This window comes from Thunnus thynnus, chromosome 5, assembly GCF_963924715.1.
Source record: "Thunnus thynnus chromosome 5, fThuThy2.1, whole genome shotgun sequence".
NCBI classification, from domain to species: Eukaryota; Metazoa; Chordata; class Actinopteri; order Scombriformes; family Scombridae; genus Thunnus; species Thunnus thynnus.
The window spans coordinates 1,586,363-1,610,554 of NC_089521.1; the positions used below are offsets into that span (position 1 = coordinate 1,586,363).

Below are 24,192 nucleotides of genomic sequence, written 5' to 3' on the forward strand. Positions count from 1 at the left end.
AGCATTACAACTTAATGCCAGGTAGAAATTTGGAGTTTAATTATTTTGCAAAACAGTGCTTTTGAGAAACTGGTTCTTAGACAACAACATCAGATACATGACATTCAAACATCAGTACACTGAATAATATGACAGTTGCTTACATGGCTTACATCTCACAGCTATCAGACCACGCTAAACCTTTCTCAGTCTTTTCGCCCTGAGGGACAGACGAAAACTGTGGTCCTTTCTTTACCTTTAGACAGATAACACATTAATACTGTTATGGCTATCATCTATCATTTAGGACAAAAACTGAGCAAAGGTTCATCATTTTGTGGTTAAGCTGACTCATCTATGATTTTGCGTGGGGTTCTTGTGTTAAGCTAACGGACAGCTGCTGCATTTTGATTGTTAGTTGTGTTGAGTAAAATGACAAAGACATCATTCTTACTCATTTTTTCAAGATGTCAGCTGAAAATTTTGAGTTATGGGCACAGTGACCCAATGCTAAACCCAGCCTTTGCTCACTCACCCAATGTTTTGCCTTTGACAATATATCAGGTCTATCAAACATGTATAGCATGTCTAGCTAACAACCCAATACGCTGATTTGTCATTCCTGGTGAGATCTGGATCAACGGTATTGTCCCTAAATGTGTACATTTAATGATTTGCGATCAACTTCATCAGCAAATCTGACAAGTATGTAAGGATGGAGACAGATATCTGAGTGCTCAGTTGAGTTAGTGAGGCTAACTATATATGTATGTTAGCATTTTCTGGCAAAACTGTAAGATCATTTTATCAGGCCTCTCAGAGTAAAGCTGTGTTAAGTGGAAAAAAAACAAACAATGTATAGTGTAATAAAATGAAAAGTTGCAAAAAAAGGATCCCAAAGTGACCAAAATAAGTTACATGTTGATTATTATTTATGGAACAGTCCGACATTTTGAGAAATTTTGCAAGCTTATGGTAAAACCGATGCTCTGTTGAGAGGACGGATTTGGAATTGTTTGTAGATGTATGTTTTTCACTTTTGTGGGATCTAGGCTAGCATTTTCACCCTGCCCACACTCTTTATGGTAAGCTAGGCTACACACAGAGCTTAATTGATATCAATCTTCTTTGGGTATGATGGCAAACAAAAGTAAATCTCAAAATTTTGAACTGTTCCTTTAAGATTGAAGAACATTTCTGATCCTAAAACAGTGCTTGCACTCTGAGCAGGTTAATTAACGCTTTCTCTACCGTCCTGGCTCATACATTACCATTCAATGGTTAATGAAAAGTAGGATGAATTTAAATTATTTAAATGTGATTAACATGTTAAAATGTTGAAAAGACAGTCTATGACTAGATAAAGTAAATAACAGTACTTACAACTGGAAAGATTATCAAAATATCTATTGGCTTTCACTTAACCATATAACAACACATCAAGAAGCTAAAAATAATCAAATTTCGGAAAAGGAAATAAGTTAACATAGCCTGTCTGAAGATGTAGAGATTTACAGTATATACATTCTTTTTAAAAGTAACAAGATTTTGTTCATTGACTGGTAAGTCAGTCGTTATCTTCTCAGTTCAGACTTTCTGTTGCCACAAAGCTGTTTTTGCTTGATCATCTCCCAGGATCTGACGTCTGAGTGGATCCTGATGAATCAAACTACACAAAAAGGCTTCTTTTAAGTCATCCTTAAAGGCTTCCTCTCAGCCAATTGTTTGTCTATTAATGATGACCATTTATTTCCTACCCAGTGTTAGAATATTCCAATGGCTTTGGAGCATGGCAGAGGTCCACTCTTTGATTTAAAATAAAAATAAATAAAAATATATTGAATATGTCTTTAAAAAAAAACAGAAAATGTAACTTCACCTTGGGTAGTTCAACATTCTTGTCACGCTGCAAAGGATACAAAAAAAGCTCTTTTTTATTATTTTTTTTTTTTTTTGCTTTTTGCCCTAGGGGTAATTTTTTTTTTTGTATATGATTTTCGTAATTTTATTCCTGTTTGTGAGGGTTTTTTGCAATATATAGAGTGCTGAAAGTAGGTTTGTTTGTAAGAAAGAAGAGGAAAATTTACAGCTAGTGTACATTTTTAAGCAGGTAAACAAAATGTAAAAGTGCTCTTATTTTGAAAGACTATTTTTTTGAGTTCCCAGTGTTTAGAAAGAAGTAGGAGGCACTTAGGTCCATCTCTATGGCGACAGACAGTCATTCGGGGCACACTTCCAGGCTCAGGATTGGAAGGTCTGATCAGGATCTTGCAGAAGTGAACATCTCAGTGGGCTAACATGAGCCAGGACTAAAAGGTGTATCTATGATGGCTTTGCAGATGAAAACATTGAAGCATGCTGACATTGGACTAGCACTTAGGAACACAGTGGCTGCTGTACATGACATGATTCATTCGTGCATGCTGTCCTTTCTTGGTAACCTGCTTCCTTTCAATGAGGAACAGTGTTGAAAGATGATCCTGGTCCTTTTGCCTGGTCCTCTTGTTGACATCTAGAATGCAGCAGTTTACGCTCAACATGATGTTTGTGTCAGGGCAATTCTGGTTGCAGCCACAATAATGCTGCTGATTTCAGCACTAGTCATGGCCAAAGAAAGGTCCCCCCAAAAATGATGCAGCAGTTCAATTCCTCTCTTCATGGTTTTACTAAGAACAACCCATAAAAGCTTACGATCATCTGTTTGGAATGAAGAACTCCATCAGAAGCAATCAATGTTTCACACCAGAACAGTAGGTCATTAAATAGCAATAGAAATGAATCCTATCTGATTTAATTAAGAGACATATTTAGGGGAGTCATATCATCATGATGATACTATAATGATGTTCTTGAAAATTTGCCATAAACATGTTCAGGTTTTACATGTGAGGCATTCAGTACAGTCGGGTGAGATTGTGAGTTATCAGGCAATTCCCAGGATCTGAAATTACTGGCAAATTACAGGCAAACAGACAAGCCTGAATAAAAAAAAAAAAAAAAAAAAAAATATTTCTTTTGGTTACTCTGATTTACCACAGGACACCGAATAAAAAAACACTTTTGGGTTGAACAATATTATCTAAGACAGGATATTTGTCTATGTGGCCAAACCAAGACAGACTCTACCAGGCTACATCAGGCTTCTTCAATACCTGGATAGAACCAAAGCTGCACCATTCTAGACAAGGTGAAATGAGTATGCATAGGAAAGTGAATGATGGTACCTTAATTACTGGGGTAAGAAAACCAAACTAACCCAAACCCTACCAGTACAAACAGGTAAATCCAGTCGTAATCCATACTTCATGGTCAAGTCTTTTTCATCATGAGTTCATTTGAAAAGGAGCAAGACAAGACCACAGATCAGACCATTTATGTAGGTAAGGTCCAAGACAATTGCTTTGATTATAATGCGATACAATGCAATGTAATCCAGTTCATTCCAATCCTGTTAAACAAGCATCACACCACTACAATGTTCAATCCAATCCTTATTTGTCAGGCAGTTGGATGCAAGGTATGGTCCATTCCTAATCCCAATGCTCATATTCCATTCCAGACCATGTAAATCCAGGCTAGACTTCCACTCCAAGGCAATCCCTTTCAGTGATGATTTAGTCCAACCTAAAACACATCCCATTCCTCTCCATTCTGTAAAGTTTCTATCCCAGTATGTCCAGATAGACTGGCGTGGCTTTCATCAAAGTAAACAACATCTTCTGAATGTCCTTTATATTGAGGCGCTGTTGTGGCTCTCTCTGCCAGCAGCCCAGCATCATATCATATACTTCCTTGGGACAGAGCCTGGGGCGCTCCAGTACCCTACCCTGAGTTATACACTCTATCACCTGGGAATACAGAGAGACACATGATTAAACAAGTAATAACATCTCACACTATTAAGGAAAAGCTATGGTTATGCAGGGATTTGTCACATCTGAAGTTCTGTTCAAGTGTGCTGCATCATTTGATACACGTTGTTTGACTCCTGTAGCACACACTGGACCGTCATACAGACAGATAAAGTAGTCAGGGTACAGCACAGCACAGTAGTTGGAATTAGGGATGTAACAATACACAGAAGTCACGGTTTGGTATGTACCTCGGTTTTGGGGTCACAGTTCAGTACGTTTTTGGTACAGCAGAAAAAAAAAACAGGAAAGGTAGAAAACATTACAAAAACATTTTGGTCCTTTATTTTGAAAAATGTTAACATCCAACAATAGCTCATTGGCCAAAACTTTTAGTGAAACAGTTTAGTTTTACTGCAGTTGAAACTATTATTGAAACAGTTAAGTTTTGCTGCAGTGGAAAAGGAAAAAACATCCTTTCTGTTTCTTGCAAAGAGTCAGGACACCTGCTGACAGCTGTTTTATGCTGATTTATGGTTGTACAGAACTGGTTCTAACAACGTGCTGTCTGACTACGTCAGAAATCAAATGTGTTAATTGTATGGATGTATGGTTTATAGTCGTTCTGAACGGCTTCACTCAAATGTTGAGTGAAAAACTGACCACTGAAGAGAGGGGAGGGGTATGGAGGAGACGTGACATTCTTTAAATACGGAGATAATGGCACGTATGTAAATAATAGTATTGCACTCAGCTTGGGTGTCTCGATTGTCATTCCGATGGCAGAAACACTACATAAGCATGCACTACATAAGTTTTGGTCTGATGTTTTGGTCTGATGTGCTGCTTTTAGCTTGATTTCAGTGTATGGTGGATATACCTTTCAGGGTATGGGCCTGCATTGCTAGTGTGTTTTTAATATGACCACTGGGGGCGCCAAAGATGGGGCTTGTTAAATTATACAAATAGTGGCCTCAATGTTGTAACGTAGACTCACTGTGTTCCAGACATTTAGCACAGTAAAGATAAGCCTGATTGGCTTATCTCTCTCTGGGGGCAGGTCTTATATGCATTGATTGACACATATTGGGCCAACCGTCTGGGAGACATTTTGAAAAAACAGTTAGTAGATGGTGTCTGGATTAACATGAAGGCTCACAGTGAACCGGATGGTGCTCACATTCACGTTGTAAATGTGTGTATCCTTTAAAACAGTCAAAATATTTGCAAAAAGTAGCTCCTAAATATTCTGTGAGACTTTAAGAACATTTCTGTCATTTTGCTGGTGGGTGATCATGTTTTAAAACTGGTACTTTTTGGATGTACGCCTCTCCCTACTATGTAGCGTTGTGCTGGAAAACCCTCCCCCCAGCACTTTTCTAAACATTCATAGGTGCACACTGGAAACACACGTTGATTTCTCCTAAACAACTACCTTTGGAAAGTAGAGATTGGTCAAAGTCGAAAGAGATGGAAACAAGGATGATACATATATACAGTATATATTGGCCATGACCTGGAAGTATATTTTTATAGAATTTGTGAGAAATGGTCAAGTGTCTGGAATACAGTCATGGTGGTCAGTCAGGTCATGACTGACCACACTGCGACCAATTTATGTTGTGGTTGTTGTAGTCCACTTTGGTTTGATCATTTTGGATGTTACTACTTTTGTGTAATTAACTGTAGCTGCTTTGTAGTTGTGATCTTTTTGTGTATGGGATGTCACCCCACAGATCTGTGGATCTTAATGTGTGGGGGTGGCCTCCCAGTTCGTCAGGTCACTTTGTGTGTTGCTGGTTACCATCATCCATCACAGTAACTTGTGTGTGGTTTTAGACAACATGGTGTTGGTGCATGGCAGCAACTTTGTAGCTGGTGTACTTGTTGTGAACCTTTTGGTTTGTGGCTATTGCACTCCACTTTTGTATAATAATAATTGGTCACGTGTGTGTGTGTGTGTGTGTGCGTGCGTGCGCGTTGTAGGCAAATGCAGTAACTTTGTTTTTTGTGATGTTCACCTCAAAGTAGTAGCCATTTTGTATTTAGTGGGAGTGGCACCCACTTGCATGGCTACCTGCTAGAGTGCTGCTCATTATCAAACTTGGTAGCAGTAACTTTGTTGGCCCTTTTGTGTCTCAAGATCTTGTTTCTGCTGTCCCAGCAGTTTTGTTTGATCCACCTTTGACCCAGGTTACCACTTTTTTTTTTTTTTTTGTCAGCAATAGTCCCAATAATCTTGTGCCTTAATTGCACTTCCTGTGTCCATACTGAGGAACTTTTAGTAATAACTGGCAAAACTATCTTGTGCAAGGGTTCCAAGTACAATATGGATTGTTATATGCTCACAGGTAGTGAGGTGTTTAGCAGGTGTGAATTTGTTTTACCTCTTAACATAGCCTTGGTAAGTAGCACTCATTTCAAATAAAAGGCAATGAATAAATGTGGTAAAGTGGTAACTCACAGTTAACTGTGATGTGCTATATTAGTGCTGCAGTGAGTTTTAAATGTTTTCGTACTTGTGATTGTGGGACAAGCTGTTTATTCATTGTTTTAAGGGTGGGGGTGTTATGGCTGTATGTGTTGCCTGCGTGTTTTTTGTCTCCTTTCTATGCTGTCTGTTGCTCCGCCCAGGTCATCAACAATCAGCCCACAATGAGGTGTACCTGGCCCAGGGAGGAAGAGCTTAAATTTTCCATGTTCCTGTGGCAGTGAGAGGCTTTTTGATTGTGGACTGCTGGTCTTGCCTCAGCATGGGATTTTGTTATTTTAGTTTTTCTGTTGTATTTTGATTGTTTATCGCACTTATTTAGTGTCCTTGTTGTTTTGTATCTTTTACGTTAATAAATCCCATGGCTTGGGTTTTGTTTTGTTTTTTTTTATAAAGGTGTCGGAGTTTTAAATTTGGGTAAATGGGGATTGTTGTTCACCCCATAGGGCTGACCAAGGGTGGGGCATAACAGTGAGGCTATGTTAAGTGTTCTCTGAACTTTTCAATTCCTTGCCAATACATCTCTGAGTTTGATGTCTTTGCTCAAAAAGGTCTATAAAAGGACACAAAGAAAGGATCACATACCTAATAAGGTGCAGACTACAGGTATACTTAGTGAGCATTAACCCAACTGTTGTTATGATGCAGTATCATGATTGGTATTCACTGGGACTGAGATCAATTCAGGCTCGATGAATAATCTGAGGTTCCTACATTTTTATTGTGCTGTATATGACAATGAATGTCTCCTATGTATATTCATGTGATTAATGCTACACACATCTTTTTGTATTTCTAAAGCAGTATGGAGCCCCCAGGGGTCATGTGGTAGAAATAAGAGTGGAAATCTGTGTGCATGGACTGGCAAATAATGCCCATACCATGGCTGCCACAACCTATTACACCTTCATTTTTGCCCATCCTGTTCTGTTATCTCATATACTGTGTTGTAGTGAAGCCAAACTCACAATATAGTTGTTCTCATATACATACTGTATGTGCAAATATTATACATGATGTGCAACATATTTGCATATCTTTCTGTTTTAGAGTGTGAAATTTGATCTTGACTTGTTTACACTATAGGAAATGTTGACCAACAGTCATTACCAAGCTGCTGCTGCTGCTGCTCAGATAAAGTCATTACTATTGTGATCAGGACATTGTCAGACAAAATAAACAAAATCCAGGTCAGTGACAGCAGCTGTGCTGTGAAGTTGGCTGTACTGACTTTTAAAATTATTTATTTTGCATGGTGTTAGAGGAACTATTTGTATTTGTTGACTTAACCTAAAATTTGAAGGCAGCCCATTCACTCATATTAGTAAGTTGAAACAAGTAACATTTTACAGTGTGGTACTCCCTGTATTCCTGGCTGGACTTTTAACATGTGGTGTTATTCTGAGAAGATCATTTAGTCATAGTCATACCTATGCTCAGCACTTTTCACAAGAGCTTCATTTCCCCTTTGTTTTCCTCTGTGTAGTTATTTAAAACAGCCCCACTGACACTTTCCACTTGAGAATGCCCTCCCTCGGGCTATTTGACCAAGGAACTGATTATATGAATTTTCATCATAATAGTCAAAATAGTCAACTTGTTGTTTAGATAAATTCAGTATGATGTTCATTTCCACAGCACTAATTCAATCAGTGCAACAGCAGAGTAATGTCATACTCACCACTCTGCTGCTCTTATTTTCTCTTTTTGACAGATACACTCACTATAATCAGCTCAATTTGGTTATGCTTTAATGGGTTTTTTTGAGTCACTATTAAGCTACTGTCAATGAAACTTTATTTTCTTGCATAGATGGGTATCATTAAATACATTTCAGCAGCTGAAAGGCCACACTTCCTGTATTCTGTTTCCTTGTAGGTTTTAATGTGAAACATCTGCAGAAAGTGTTGTTTTTCACTGACAGCAGCTTAATAGCGATCAAAAAGATAGCAATGTAAAAGCAATTGAAATTAGAGAATAAATTCAGTATTTCTGTAAAAAGAGAAAGTGAGAAATGCAGATTGGTGAGTACATGACTGTTATTGTATGGATGAAGTTAGTGCTGACTAAATGTACATAAAGCTGAATTTACCATGTGAGCCATTATAATGCAGGTAATTTTACCCCACCTCCCTGGCCGGTGACTTTAATAGCAACTCTCGTTTATTTGTTCATACCTGCCACACCCCTGGCTATTATTCAAATACTAGTTTTCATTTTAGAATTTATCGTAACTCAGCGTGGTTAGATGGAACAAACCACCAACATGCATACCATGTCTGCTTTGAAAGTTGGATAAGGCATGTCCTGTCTTATAAAAGCCTCTCCAGGGTTAAAAGGGGGTATGACAGCTACTGCAATCATGCCGTTTAAAAGTGCCACTCTGCACTTACACTTAACATTCTAGACACATAGACATGTGCTCTTTGCAGCCATCAGTGAGTGAATGAGGTGAATCCAGGCAGGCTATCTTTACTGATCTTCCTCATAAAATCTATACAACTGACAAAACAGTGTATTTAGACAAATAGAGGCAGACCAATGAGAAGGGGATTCAAGAGGCCACGACACAATATCAAGACTGTCTGTAATATTATGCTTCTTCAGTTTTCTGTGCAGTTGAGGAGAGAGCTTTTCTGTTATTTGATTGTTTTGCTACATGCATATAACCCAGCCCAATTGTCAAGGTCTCCACACTCCACTGACATCAAATTCACATTTTTCACATAATACCACCACAAGCCAGGGTGTGCATGAATATCAGAACAGACCTTGTGATGTCTGCAATGGAAAGGCACCTCATAAAATGTGCAATTCTATGACACATACACCTAAAAATAGATGTTTGTCAGACTGATCACCTTGAGATTTACCCATGACCCATGATTCACTTTTGCCAAAATGACTACCTAAAGTCATTTTTTTTATTTCCCCAGAGCACAAACAGACCATAATAAATCTGCAGGGAGTTATGCTTTTGATCAATACCTACTTACTCGACTATTACTTCACCAGGTGCTGAATTTGCTGCCTTTCAAATGCCCCTTTCTGGTCCATACTCTGTTTGAACTAAAAATTGCCCACCTACTGAAATGTCAGTGTGTCTGTCTCCACACTAAAGACTAAAAAGCCTTGTTCTTGAGGCCAAATGTGAATGCCAACTGTATTTCTCCAGCAGTATTCCTAATTTGGCATTGTAATAAATCCACTAATGCTTGAACATCTCTGAAAGAATGCAGAGGCCAAGTGTTTCACATACAGACAAGCAGATCCAGGAATCTTAAGATAAGTGGTGTAATGGAACGTAGTTGATCTGTGATCCGTACAGATCGCCCCCACAGTTTGGCATGCATGTGAACTATGGATTAGCTGCAAAATTTAATGTCTCATTTAAGACAAAGTAAACAAACTGCTGTAGCTACAAGTCATGGACAGACAGCGTGTCGCTAACAGGGATTTTGAAGAGCAACGACCAAACCAGCATCTAACAGGTCCAAAGTGACAGCTGTAGGTATATTTACACGCTGTTTAATGTGCTGCAGCTGAGCAGCTAATTAGCTATCTAGCTGCCAACTGACGTTAGCAGTGCACTTTTCACCAGTGAATGTTTGTTTAGTGGCTCGTTCAACAAACTAAGCTGCAGGACAAGATGTGTTTTCATGTTTGTAAGTTATCAAGTTTTGATGATGTGGACACAGACTGTTGTTTCATTCACTACCATGTTTAAAAGAGGAAGGTATCAGGCCTCATATTGCACTTTAATTTAACAATTGAGTATTGAATATTTTATATATTTTAAGATTTCATTTAAACATTGGACATCTTGAATGTTGTTTTCATTTAAGACCATGGGCAAAAGTTCCTTGCTATAAGTATTTTACAGAATAAATGGACAGCAAAGTTATATTTGTCTCCCTTTTTTTTGCTGACCTGATCCGTGACTCAAAACCATGATACTAGCCGAACCGTGAGTTTTGTGGTCCGTTGCACCCTACTTAAGATGCTCTTGAAGAAGAAAACCTTGGTTACAGAAAGTAGTCTTTATTCTCTACCTAGCCATCCTTCTTATCTGTTATTATTTTGTTTTTGTCCCTGCAATGAAGGAGGAGACACGTTCAATCAGCCTCGAAGGATATACCGTATTTATTACGACTTGGGCCTTATTTACAGGTTGTAAACAAACCTCCCAGTCAGACAAACTTATTTGGAATAGAAAACATGGGATAAAATTGTTATCAAAGCAGTCCAACATTTCAGTTTGACCTCTAAATGGTGTCCAGATAATAAATAATAATAATAAGTGGTTATAAATAATTTGGATAAACTGTTTGTTTACAAATGGATGATCATCTGACTGCTGTGTCTCTTGACCCGTCTGACTTCATTTTAGGGATGTTGCCACATTCCCTGATCTCAGTTTGTGCATAGTAACTAACAGAAATGATGGACAATGCCATGAAAATAAGAATACATGAACACATATAGGTGATTGTGTACCTCATTATTGGCCAGCTGGAACCATGGCTGTTTGCCGTAAGTGAAGATCTCCCATAGAATGACTCCGAAGCTCCACACGTCGCTCTCTGTGGTGAACTTCCTGTACATGATGCTCTCTGGGGGCATCCAGCGGATAGGCAGCATGGTGTGACCTCCCACCTGACCACAACACACATACACACACACACAGGAAAGACACAACGGTTAAATATAAAAAGTCAGCTTGTCTCTTTTAAGATTTAGTTTATTGTCATTTCCCTGTGTACTTGCATACACACACACAAAAAAAACAGAAACAGAAAGGATAAAGATATATATCTAAAAATCCCTTAAAAACGATAAAAACATGTAAATCCCAAAGAGAAAAATAAAAAAAACAAAAGCACGGGCATTAAAGTGCACTTGGAGAGAAAGTACATGTCTCATGTTCAATGTTGAAAGCTGATGCATGTCAACGAGTGACCAGCACTGATGGGGGGGGGGGGGGGGTATTCTTCTGGATTTGGCACAGATGCTCCTGTACCTCTTCCCAGACTGCAGGAGGGAAAACAGACTATGAGGAGGGTGGTGGGGATCCTTTATGATGCTGGAGGCTCTGCAAACACAGCGTTGATGGTAAATCTCCAGCAGGAAGGGGAGTGGCGCACCAATGATCTTGCTAGCTGTCTTCACTATCCTGTTCAGACGATGTTGTTCGGATAGTTCACAGTTACCAAATTATATAGATATATAGATATATTCAGGAGCTCATTTTGGTGCAGCTACTCCCTCTCATAGAACTTTCTTATGCTTCAAGTCAGTTGACTTTTTCAATATCTAACCAAGACCACTATCTTTCCCTAATCTTAACCAAAAGCTGCGAATTCCTAAACAGAACCATGAAATACTTGAAATATTTTTTTGTTCCAGCAGATTTTGTATTACAAGATATTGTCAGAAAAAGAAGCTTGCGGATACAATGAACGATACATCCTGAATGAACAATTGCAAGTTGCCAGATACATTTCTTAAAAACAAGTCCACAATATGTTTATAAAAAAATGTATTTCAAGTGGGATTACATTTCTCTCAAAAGACATTTTCTGTTGTAAATCAGTAGTAGGAAGACACTGAAAATCAGTCCATTTTGTCTGTAAGTAAACCTTTGAGCTTAGATTGTTGTGTACATTTAGGGCCCTATTTTAACCATGTAATTGCAACGACAAGTGCAAGGTGGTTGGTCTAAGGCGCACTGATTTTGTGGGTGTCTCCATGCGCACCTACTATTTTGGTTCATGTATGTGTAGCAGCACAACGTGCAAAAGGGCTAAGTGAAGGTGAATATAGATCAGAGGGTGTGGTGATTATTAAATACTCTGTCAGCCACATCACATCACTGGTCTCATAGCTCTGAAACAGCTGAGCCAAACACAGTTAAACGTGATGACGACAGCTCAACAAACATAAAGCTTTTCTTCAGGAAATGTCAGAGTGTCACAATATGAACACACATCACCACAAATCTGCAGGCAAAGACAGATGGAGTAGTTTTTTTCATCAGTTAGTTATGATAATAATGATAGAAATAAAAAATAAAGAAATTAATTTGGTGACGCCGTTTATATGATTATATTGGACTGACGATATTATAGCAATAATCATAATGTAGCTCACCATGTACATGGTTGTAGAGTTTAGTAATTAATGTTACACAACAGTATTTGCTCTGCAATGTGTTTCAAGGATAAAACATGACAGGCTACTTTTGCTAAAAAGAAAGTTGGAAAAGATGCTATGATAAGCCCTGTTAACCCAACATCTCCTTCATAAAAAAGAAGAATATCGAGTTATAACCGATCAGTCTGGTGTGTGAGTGTGTGTGTTATGTGCATTAGATTAGATCCTGATAAACAGGTTGGCAGTCGGAAGAATAGAAATACATTACATAAATGCAGACCATTTACACCAAAACACACATTTCGGAAGTTTTGGTGTTTTCTACCTGAGTAGAACCTTTGACTGCAGATAACTTCCATGACCCCTGAAGAAGCCAGTGAATTCATTAACTATGAAACACATTGTGAAGTTGTCCAAAGGCAAAGGTATCTAGTACCCTTTTGGAGCAAGGATTCTTTCCTCTGACAGAAGTCATATGATAGATGGGAGATCAGCTGGTGCTTCCTATTATAGCACATCATGTATATCAATCACAGTGTTCATCATGTGACTGCGACATGTGTCATCAGTGACTGCTGGAGGTTTGGAATGGATGGTATATATGAAGCACAGTAGTTAGTCCCTATAGTATGTGTGGACAAAAAAGGTCACTCATTTTATCCAATCTTGTACTAAAACCTGTTACACTAGTAGTACAGTTTCAAATTACTGTTTTTGCTGCCATACATCAGATTCTGCTTACTTTACAACACCAAAAAGTAGAAAAGTTCATGCCCAGGTGCGTAAAAGCATATTAAAGATATTTAACTTGGGTTCACTGTTTTTTCAACCCAGAACGCACCTCAAAACCACCAATATCATAAATTTTAAGATAAAACTTTGCTGCAGCTTCTCACCAAGTTTAAACGCATTCCCATGTGTTTGTCACTCCAGCCTTTAAACACACTGATATACAGTATAGTCAGAGAGGTCTATACAGGTCTATACTTTTTTGGCTGATTCAAACAGTAAAACACATTTAAAAGGCTTTAAAAAGTTAGTTCTGTACCTCACTGTATCCACAGAGAACAGCAGCTGTGGTCAGCTTGAGTCCATAGAACCTTCTCCAACTACTGTGGGGCCCAGACATATAAATGATGCACAAACTGGTATTTATAAAAGAAAAACCTGCAGTCAGAATGTGGACACCTCACATATACTGTACTTCTTCAGACCTTGGTTTTCTAGAGCGAGCCAGATGTGATAGTGAAAAGGAAATGAAATGTATATGAGAGGTGGAATCTAATAATAAAACATTTTTCGTTTAAGTTGTTGTTGATGTTGCAGTTAATTTCTCTGATTTGTATAATGTTTTACAGTCTACACAGAAAACTATAATATGCCAATCTAAGGTGCACTTATAAATGTAATTATTTACTCTAGAGTGATCAAATTTACACTTTTATTAAAGTCAAAGCATCATGTTACTGTGTTTATGTTGTTTTTATTTCATCATTTATAAATTCAGTTTTGCACTTTTTGCAGCCAATAATGTAATAACTACTGTAATCATTTTTCGATTCTTAATGTAGTAATAGTCAATAAAGTAATACATTTTCTGAATCAATAACATAATAACTTTTTGTGCATAATGTATTAAGTTTTTACTTTATTGACTGGTTATTACATTATTAGCTGGGTTAAAAACATAAACATGTAATAACTGGAGCCAATAATGTAATAATATACTTATTAAATTTCCCTTCGGGGATCAATGAAGTAATATCAATCTATCTATCTATCTCAATTTATCACTTGTGACGGTCCTCTGACTTTTCCATGGCCCTTAGGTTTGTGTCTTGCCCTGGGCTGCTGTGTTTGTTTATTTCTCCCTTCAGGTCCAGGTAGGCGCAGACTGTATCAGTGCAACTGGGTGCACCTGGCCAGTCCTTCCACAATGCATTTAGGATCAGCCATCCCCATTCCTTGGTCTCTCACTTCATCGCTGGCTCTCCCCCCTGCACCACATTTTCTTTTGTTTGGTTGTGTTGCACTTCACTTTAGTTTACACCATACATCACGACACATTCACACATCCACTCACCAACTCTACTGATCTACTGACTGACCATTCCCCGCATCAGATTAATATTTTGTTGCAACTTCTTAAAAGATAGATATAATTGCTTGATTTTGAGTGCAACCGTTTGTATTTCCCATCATTTGTCATGGCCTAAGAGCTGGGTCATAACACACTACATCACAAGTTTTATTGTTTGGCTATAAAGTGTCACATCTATTCCTCTTTAAAGATGCTTTGTCCTCGAATACAAAGTCATCTTTTATTCAACATATTTAAATCACTTTTTCAAGCAAGCTGTTTCAACCACACTATTATAGCTATTCAGCACTCTCTCTCTAAATAACACTCCAAAGGCAAATAGTTTGGCAAAAACCATGCAGTTTTGCATTCAGTATAATTTTTTTATTTTCGCAAATTCTAAAAATAGTGTATTTGAATATTTCTGCATACTAGAGTGCCAGTCTAAGAATTGCATAATTGGGTATGACTGGAAAGCTGAGACTCTTGTGGATTCCATGAGCCCCATTGTATTCACGTGTTATGATGTTAGTCCCCATTGTAGCCATTTCATTACAATGAGACCATTTTTTGAAATTTGATCTCACTGTATAAAATGACCTATTGTGACAACTAGGATAATCACAGCATCATGAAACTTAACATCCACAAACTAGAGACGGAGGGCATTCAGAAGATGTAAATTTCTGCAACAACATATGAGATTTAATTGAGCATGGGAATGACCATCACATACTTACATCATAATGTTCTAAGCCCTTATACACTGTAAACTTTCAAAATTTAAATAGGCACCACTTCTATCTAGCATATAATGCTATTGCCCCCTAACAATCCCCTGTCCCCCCCTAAAAAAGACAAAAATAGGTCTATGGTGGGTCTTAAGGGTTTAAGTTAACTGACTCCGGCTAACTGTAGGCTAATTATTTGCTATCTATGACAGCAATTTTATAATACCAGTGACATCATATGCAATGCAGACCTCAAACCTGGTCCTTCAGAGCTTGTGCGGAAGACTTAGTTCTCACCAACCGATTAATGAAAATCCCAATTAACAGTATTTTACCGTTGTGTAAGAGCCAAGTGTTGGAAATATTGTTGTTTGTTTTTTATATGTAATTTCTACACATCAATAACATTATGGGGAAATGCTACATGGAGAGAGATTGGTAATATATTTATGTAAGATACCTGTGTATTGCCCCTTAATTGCAACCCTCTGTTATACGTAGGCTTATACTGTATGTTTTGTCCAATACTTAGAGAGAGTTAGAAAGAGAGTTTAGAGTTTAAAGAAGGGAATAATGTACCTCAAAGGGTCGTAGAATGCCTTGTGCCACTTTCCAGTTTCGTAGTAAAACTGAATTAACACATCAATTCCATACAAACTTGAATGCCTCTCAAAACCCATAGTACTCACATCTGATTAGACTAAGGGCCTGCACCCTCTGTAGTTTTTCAGGACCACATCACTACAGTAATGATAAAAAAGATGAAGCAATTTAACACCATTTCATGTATTTTACATTTCTGGAACAATGAGAATACTGCAAACAATCATTCTCCTGTCCTGTATCATTTGGGTATATACAGGACATGAACAGAGAGCAATGTCATATGAGACCTATGATTTGATACTCAAGGCACTCAAGGGGGAATTTAATGTCCCTGTAGCACAGAGATCCAGGACCCAGCGTGCTGCTCTTGTTTGGCTGTGGCAGAATATACAACTTTACGCCCTCAGTGAGGATGGCCAGGCAATTACATTTGCTGGAAAATTGGTCGCTAAGAAGTCAACCATCCCAGCACTTGTGAACAAGGTTCTTGATGAAACAAAAGGCTCTGGTACAAGACAGGTGAACATGCACATTAAAGAAGAATACTCTGGCATCAGTTGAGCTAGTATGCAAGACATATTGGACAGGTTAAGACGCTACCAACTGCATAAGATGACATTAAGGAACAAACCCATTCCAAAATCCATTAAAGCCAAAACAATTCAAGATCACCACTAGATTGACTTTCTTGAAATGGTAAATGATAAAAGGAATGCACTTATATAGCACCCTTCTAGTCTTCTAACCACTCAAAGCACCTTACAGTATATGTTAACATTCACCCATTCACACACACATTCATACAGTGATGACAGACGCTGCCGTGCAAGGTGCCAACCTGCTCAACAGGATCTAGTCTAATGCACATTCACACACCACTGGCACAGCCATTGGGAGCAATTTGGGGTTCAGTATCTTGCCCAGAGACAAATCAACATGCGGACTGGAGGAGCTGGGGATCGAACCACCGATCTTCCGATTAGTTGATGACCTGCTCTACCTCCTGAACCACAGCTGCCCTTAATGGGGAGTTGAGGCCCAAATGCCCTGAAAGCATCTGACGTGCGTGTTTTGAAGTACACCTATTGTTTTTAAGGGCCAAACACACACCAAAAGCGTTATGAGGCAATTGTCCTGACGCCCCATTTCCAACCATGTTTTGATTTTGGAAGCGACCAAACCTGTTTTCTCTGCAACCGAAAAAGATGGAGAACTCAAGCCAGCTAAGCACCGGAGAGCGAGAGAGAGTGAGACAGCGTGGCGGTGGTCAAGCAAGGAGAATAAGCGGAACTGAGAACAAAGTCTCTGAATGACAGAAATAAAATATTCTGATTATTTCATGGCAGTCACGTTTTACAACACAAATAAATAACCATCAGTCAATAGATGATTTACTACGGACACAGACGTTCTTAGTTTCAGTTTCATTTTCCTCCTCTGCATTTCTCTTTTTCATTCCTTCATTACATCCAACTAATGCAGTGATTAATATAAAGAACAAATTGAATTAAAGCTGCAAGCAGCGTTGGTCAGGACCTCGCACTCTGGCCCATCAGGATCAGATCATTTTGCTTTTTAAAAATGAGGGATATTTCTTACAAGTGTGGTGTGCTTTTATTTTGAAAGTTTGATTGACAGGATGAGAATTTTCTGCAGGGTGAGACATGTCTGTTTTGCTCACACCTTTGTCATCAAAATCCTGCAAGTTTTGGGCCTATTCACTTGAATTTCAATTAGTAAATTGAAAACTCTTGATGAGTTTGTGTGTAAAACAAAATATTTTCCTAATTTTCATCAAGTCTATTTTTAGAAAAGGAAAGATTTTTAACCTACATGACCTGGTCAAAGTTTGACTGAAATGTGTACTGTAAGGTGTATAGAGACAATAAGTAAGTGTAGCTGGACACAGAAAAATACTCATATATTTGAATGGAGAGTGTGAGAGAACCCACATCTTTTTGAACATTTACTGCTTCCACATAGTTTTAGATACAGACTTGTCTTGCTCCTCCTGTGATTTTATAATGAGTGTGTATTGCGGAATGTTTCACAGCACTGAGGGAGTGGCATCACCAGGAGCAGTTGGAGAGGAGGATTTTAGAGTACGCTTCTTGTGAAATCTCCTCATAAATCCCATGACTTTGGTCAAATCTTACATTAAAAATCATATCTTTTGGTAGGAAATTTTGTGGCGAATCCATTGATACAGGTTTGAAAGTTGTCAGACTTATAGTTTAGACATCAGGGGTGTCAGTGTATGATTTGTAGGTCTTGATGAGATGAATAATTGAATTTTGGTTTGATTTCTTCTCTTTTGACAACCTACGGGCCGTGGCGGCCATTTCAGTTACATAGGTAGCGCTAGAGAGCACATTTTGGCACTTTAGGGGTTTATTTTTACATTTTATCAAATTTTTCACCAGACCTGATGTGCGTGCCAAATTTGGTGAGTTTTTGAACATGTTTAGGGGGTCAAATTTAGGTGTGAAGTCCCGTAATAAGAAAGAAAGAAAGAAAGAAAGAAAGAAAGAAACAAATAAACAAACACACGAAAAACAATAGGGTCCTCGCCCTTAAGTGTTGACCCCATTGTTTTACAGTAGTCCTCTGCCTTTTGGGCTCGGTCCCTAAATATAAAATATTGATCCTTATTTGCATTTGAAAGGACTTATATGAATTTTGTGATTTTGGGAAAACATTGGATTTGAAAGAATGCGTCACTGCTTTTCATAATTTTATAAAACGTTCCTGCAATGTTGCATGTTTACAAAGGTTTACATTGTGAGAATGTTTTGAGGATGTTGCTTTCAGTGAAAATTCTGTTCAGAATGTGCCAAAGTGATTTTAAGAATATGTGTTTAATGTTTTGAAAATGTTTTGAAATCATGGAAAAAAGAGGCTGCAGAACTTGCCTGAGAATCGTCACATTTTAAAGGTTTCTTCAGTATGAAAGTAATCCAGTGATAGTTGTCCGGACATCCATGGCTACATTAAAAACAGGACTTGCTAAAAGCTAATTCAGCAGATTTTTAATGGAGACTGTTTGTCAAAATGTAAACAAACATTAAAATATTTGGTGGTAACACACCAAGTAATTCAATGAGTTGACCCCCTATCTGGCCCTCTGGCATTCTGGCTGACACTGAATTTAGCCTTCTCACTGACCCTGAACCTGGACTTCTGGTTGACCTTGAACCTGGCCTTCTGGCTCAACTTGAAGTTCAGTCTATGGCCAACCCTTTGGTTGACATGGTAGTGGATCCTGGCAGTGAGCCTGGAACTCAATACCTACCATCAGAAATCTTATCAAAAATTATTCAATTATCTCTCAGTCTAGATATGTCAGTGCAGGGGACATACAATAAAGTCTCATTCATATTCTGTGAATTATCTAGACTATATCATCCCAACCTGTACATAAGGGAGGCACTTGCAGAGCATTTGGAAATGGAAAAAGAGAATGACTGTTTCATTAGTGTTATGAAGCTATACGAGGCTGCTGGACACAGCAGTGGTCTCAGCACGTGTATAAAAGAGTTATTTGGTAAGGACAAATGGTGGATGAAAGCCTGGATTCTATTCACTCACATAGCCTTTGGACAGTACAAATTTAAGGACATCTACCAGAGGAATTAATGGCCATTTTTTGTTGATGTTTTTTTTTTTTCATCAGATAATTTCATCTATATTCTTTGAGTTCTTTTTTTATATCTGTAAATGAATGGAAGTTAATTGCGATTGAACTTTATCTCTACCGCCTTACCTCCATTTTGTCAAAAGCACATTATCAACACAATGTTTAGTTCTTTAAAAAGAGACCATAAAACGTCCTTTATTATCATTAAAAAACTGAAAGATGTGTAACCAAAGTTAAGTCGTGTTATATACTGTATTTTACAGTTTAGAGGTTTAGAGTTTAGAACATTTAGAGGTTGAAAGTTGAGCACGAGGGATAATAGTGCTAGTTTGGTTGAAGAAGTTGTTTAAATACACTTGATAAAAGATTAAATTTTTCATGGAAAGAAGTGGCAGTATTTTTTATTTGGGAACACAGCATTTTCAAAAAGGAATAGATTTCATATTACACAACAGCACTATCATTAGGTTCATTGTGAATGACACTCGACTTTAAAAAAGAAGATTATCAAACAAAAGAGGTTAGCTCCCAAACTATTAAAGCAAACATCAAAAAAAGTTGAAAGGATATGGCGTTCCACTAAACTGGAGGAATCTTGCTTAGTCTGTCAAGATAGTCTTAAAACATATAGAATTCTGTAATGCCAGAATGCCACACTCATCATTAATAGAGGAGAATAAAAACAGCCCAAGTTTCCCTTTCAGCACTTTGGTCAGGTTGACAAAGAGTCATAACTCTATTGATCCATGTATTCCTATAGCTCTCAGTAGTAATGACTTCATGAGCTCCTCTGATGATAAATTTCTAACTATTAGAGACAAAATTCATCACCTCCTGTCCTCAACAGGCACCGATTTATCTCCAAACACAGGAACCTTAGAAACAGCTGTGAAACCTGATATACATGTTTTTACACTGTTTTTCTCCAATTGACCTTCCTGGACTAACTTCAATGGTTTCTTTATCTAAACCATCAACCTGTCTCTGTCTACCACAGTCCTTTCAAGTAGCTGTAATTAAACCTCTTCCTTAAAAAGCCTACTCTTGATTCAGGCATTTTAGCCAACTAGAGACCTATATTTAACCTTCATTTTCTCTCTAAGATCCTTGCAGTCACCAATCAGTTGTGTGACTTTCTACATAACAATAGTTTATTTAAGGAGTTTCAGTCAGGGTTTATAGTGCATCATAGCACTGGTGAAAGTTACAAATTAACTAATTGCATCGGACAAAGGACTTCTCTCTGTACTTGTCTTGTTAGATCTTAGTGCTGCATTTGACACAATTGACCATCACATCCTATTACAGAGACTGGAACACGTTAACAATGAATCTTCCATGCATGTAAAAGTTAGACACAGAGTTCCACAAGGTTCTGTGCTTGGACCAATACTATTCACCTTATGTACCGTATGCTTCCTTTAGGTAATATATAATATATATATTTAATTGTTATGCAGATGACACCCAATTATATTCATCAATGAAACCAGATGAAACCAATCACTTAACTAAACTCCAAGCATGCCTTAAGGATATAAAGACCTGGACGACCTGCAATTTTCTGCTACTAAACTTAGACAAAACTGAAGTTATTGTGCTTGGCCCTGAACACCTTAGAAACACATTATCTAATGATATAGCTACTCTACATGGCATTACCCTGGCCTCCAGCACCACCATAAGGAATCTGGGAGTTATCTTTGATCAGGATATGTCCTTTAACTCCCATATAAAACAAATCTCAAGGACTGCCTTTTTTCACTTACATAACATTGCAAGAATCAGGCACATCCTGTCTCAAAAAGATGCAGAAAAACTAGTCCATGAATTTGTTACTTCTAGTCTGGATTGTTGCTATTCCTTATTATCAAGCTGCCCTAACAGGTCTCTAAAAATTCTCCAGCTGGTCCAGAATGCAGCTGCGTGTATACTGACAAAAACTAGAAAAAAGGATCGCCTTTCTAGTCTTCTGACCACTCAAAGCACTTTTTACACTACGAATCACATTCACCCATTCACACACGTTCATACGCTGAATGGGTACAGGGGCTACCATGCAAGGTCCCAATCTGACCATCGGAGGACAGAGAAAAGCTAATCATTCACACACATTCACACACTGATGGCACAGACATCAGGAGCAATTAGGACATTGACATGCGGACTGGAGGAGCTGGGAATCAAACCGCTGATCTTCTGATTAGTGGACGACCCGCTCTACCTCATTAGCCACAGCCGCTTAAATGAATAGTTTTAGATAGAGACACATGATAATAAATAAAACTTAAACAGTGATATAAGTATATTATTACATTATTGGCTCCAATTATTACATTTTTAATGATTTTTTTTAACTTAGCTAATAATGTCATAACCAGTCAATAATGTAATAACTTATTTCATTATGTGCAAAAAGTTATTAGGTTATTAGTTTAGAAATTTTATTATATTATTGGTAAATTGTTACATAATCAACTTTTATTACATTAAGAACAGAAAAATACTTACGTTATTGGCAGTTATTACATTAATGATAGTTATTACATGGCTGCAACAGCAATATAAAATGAAACACTGATTACCTTTGCTCATCCATACTAGCTGCTCCATTCGACTTCTCCAATACACATTGGTGAAATTGCACTCTCTTAACTGTTTCATTGACAGGTCTACAGATTGGTGGAGCAGGTGTAAGTATTAATTGATTGATTAAAAGCTGATTAAGGGCATGTCCACATCCATCTATGGCTAACTTTGGGAGTGGAAATGAGGCATGTGTGTACACTTCCACAATGACAGAGATTTATAAAACAGAGCCATGTTTATGCATAGCTTTATAAGCTGACAAAAAAGAGTGTTTATGAATATATCTGTCTTTACAAGTCTGTCTGTAAGTTTTGATTCAAGCATGATGTCTCTTATTCAGAATTCCAACTCCGGCCAGTACCTTGGTACTGAAAGAGAGAAATAGAGCCTGACATGACGCAGGGAGTGATCAAGTTATAAGGAGTGCCTTTTTACATGATTTCCAAACAGATTCATGGACATCTATCCTGGTCGACATTGGAGAAGAGTGTATTATGTTGATTTTAGCAGTGGGAGTAAAATGTGTGTGTTTGGAATTATGACAAATGGCAAATTGCATCAGTTGGTTGACCGTGAGGGTGGAGTGGTTGGGGACAAATACTGCTACAAAAATTTGGATTTATAGCTGTTCAGGGTACATCAATTCATATCCAAATACTGTATTTGTTTAAATCTCTGTGATAATAATATTTTTTTTATAACAAACTTGTTACAAAGTACTTCACAAGGTAATAAAAACAAGATAAATGAAGCAGACGTAAATAAAATAAAATGAACTATTAAGACAGAGCTGTGCTAAAAAGGATCAAGAATAAATACAGTATAAAAATAAAATATGAAAGTGGTAAAACAAGGTGATATAAACAAATATGTACACACGGATACATTTACAGAAACATACTGTATACACATATATAGCAAAGATGCACACATAAATAAGGGCATACATATACAGTATCTTCCTTCACATGCTATTTGCACATAGACCTAATCATACAAAAACACAACATAAAAATCCCATCCTAAAAAAAGTAAGCTTTTAAATGCTTTTTAAAAGCTGACACAGAGTCAGTCAATAGCCAAATCTCTATATGAAGCATTCCAGCAAAAGCCAGATCCCCTCTGGTCACCAAATCAGAAACAGCAAGAAGTGGATGATTAGATGATCTAAGGCTATTTACTTTCAGAGTCATGGGATGTTAGGAGATCTGTTATATATTCTGGACCAGTCCAAGATGTGCTTTAAACATAAGTAATACAATTTTAAAACCAATTCTAAAATGTAGGAAGCCAGTGTAATGATACAGGGATGGTTGTAATGTTTTCACTTTTGTTCACCACCCACTGTCTGTGGAGTCTCTGATTGATTGGTGGATTATCCCTTTAATCTTAGATGACTAATGGTGAGGACATGAGAAGACATAGAGCCCAGAATGTTTCTCTATTATAGGACACCATGTAGATCATACAGTGAGTGAATCTTCATTCATTTGCTCTTGCCTGCTCTCTGACTGCTGTGAAATCATGAAGCAGCTTGACTAATTTAGTCAAATATGTGCCTCCTAATCAAGACTCACATAATGAATGACCTCCAGTGTGCTGCTCACAAATCGTCCTTCCTGCTCTATCCCTCCTCTAATTTCCCATCACCTCTTCTTTCTCAGGTCCTGTCTTCCTTTACCCATTACCCACTATGAATTACTAATTTCTTCAATATTAAATAATCACTATTAAAGCTTTAATTTAATTGCTTATTAGTGATAATTAGTATTTTAACCTCTCCTAGCTTCTTCTCTCGAATTATTACCGTACACTTCCTTTAAAATTGCTCCAGGCAACAAAATTTCAATGAAAGCTGCCATAAAAAATGAAGGTAAAACTAAAATGCTATACATTCAAAAACATTAATTTATTTGTGAGTGGTTGCTCAGTTATTTAGGGCTCATTCATTCATGTGATAAAGTTTTCACAGTATTTAATTTTTGTCAATATATCAACACATGGCAATACAATTTTTCCAATTGTGTAAAAATGGTTTGTAATTTGCACTGGAGTCAATGGGCCTCATGCAAGAA

At 37.6% G+C, this 24,192-nt stretch overlaps 1 protein-coding gene across 3 annotated transcripts in view; it reads right to left on the reverse strand.

The window, feature by feature from the left end:
* Positions 1–283: 283 nt before the first annotated feature.
* The window catches only part of ntrk3a (neurotrophic tyrosine kinase, receptor, type 3a), a 225,208-nt gene continuing 201,299 nt past the window's right edge, over positions 284–24,192 (reverse strand). For all 3 annotated transcript variants that reach the window (XM_067588663.1, XM_067588665.1, XM_067588664.1), the window contains 2 exons: positions 10,819–10,977; positions 284–3,827 (listed from right to left, as the gene is read on the reverse strand). In XM_067588663.1, coding sequence (XP_067444764.1) covers positions 3,642–3,827; positions 10,819–10,977 — 345 coding nt within the window. In that variant the 3' untranslated portion in view covers positions 284–3,641. The remainder of the gene's footprint in view (positions 3,828–10,818; positions 10,978–24,192) is intronic.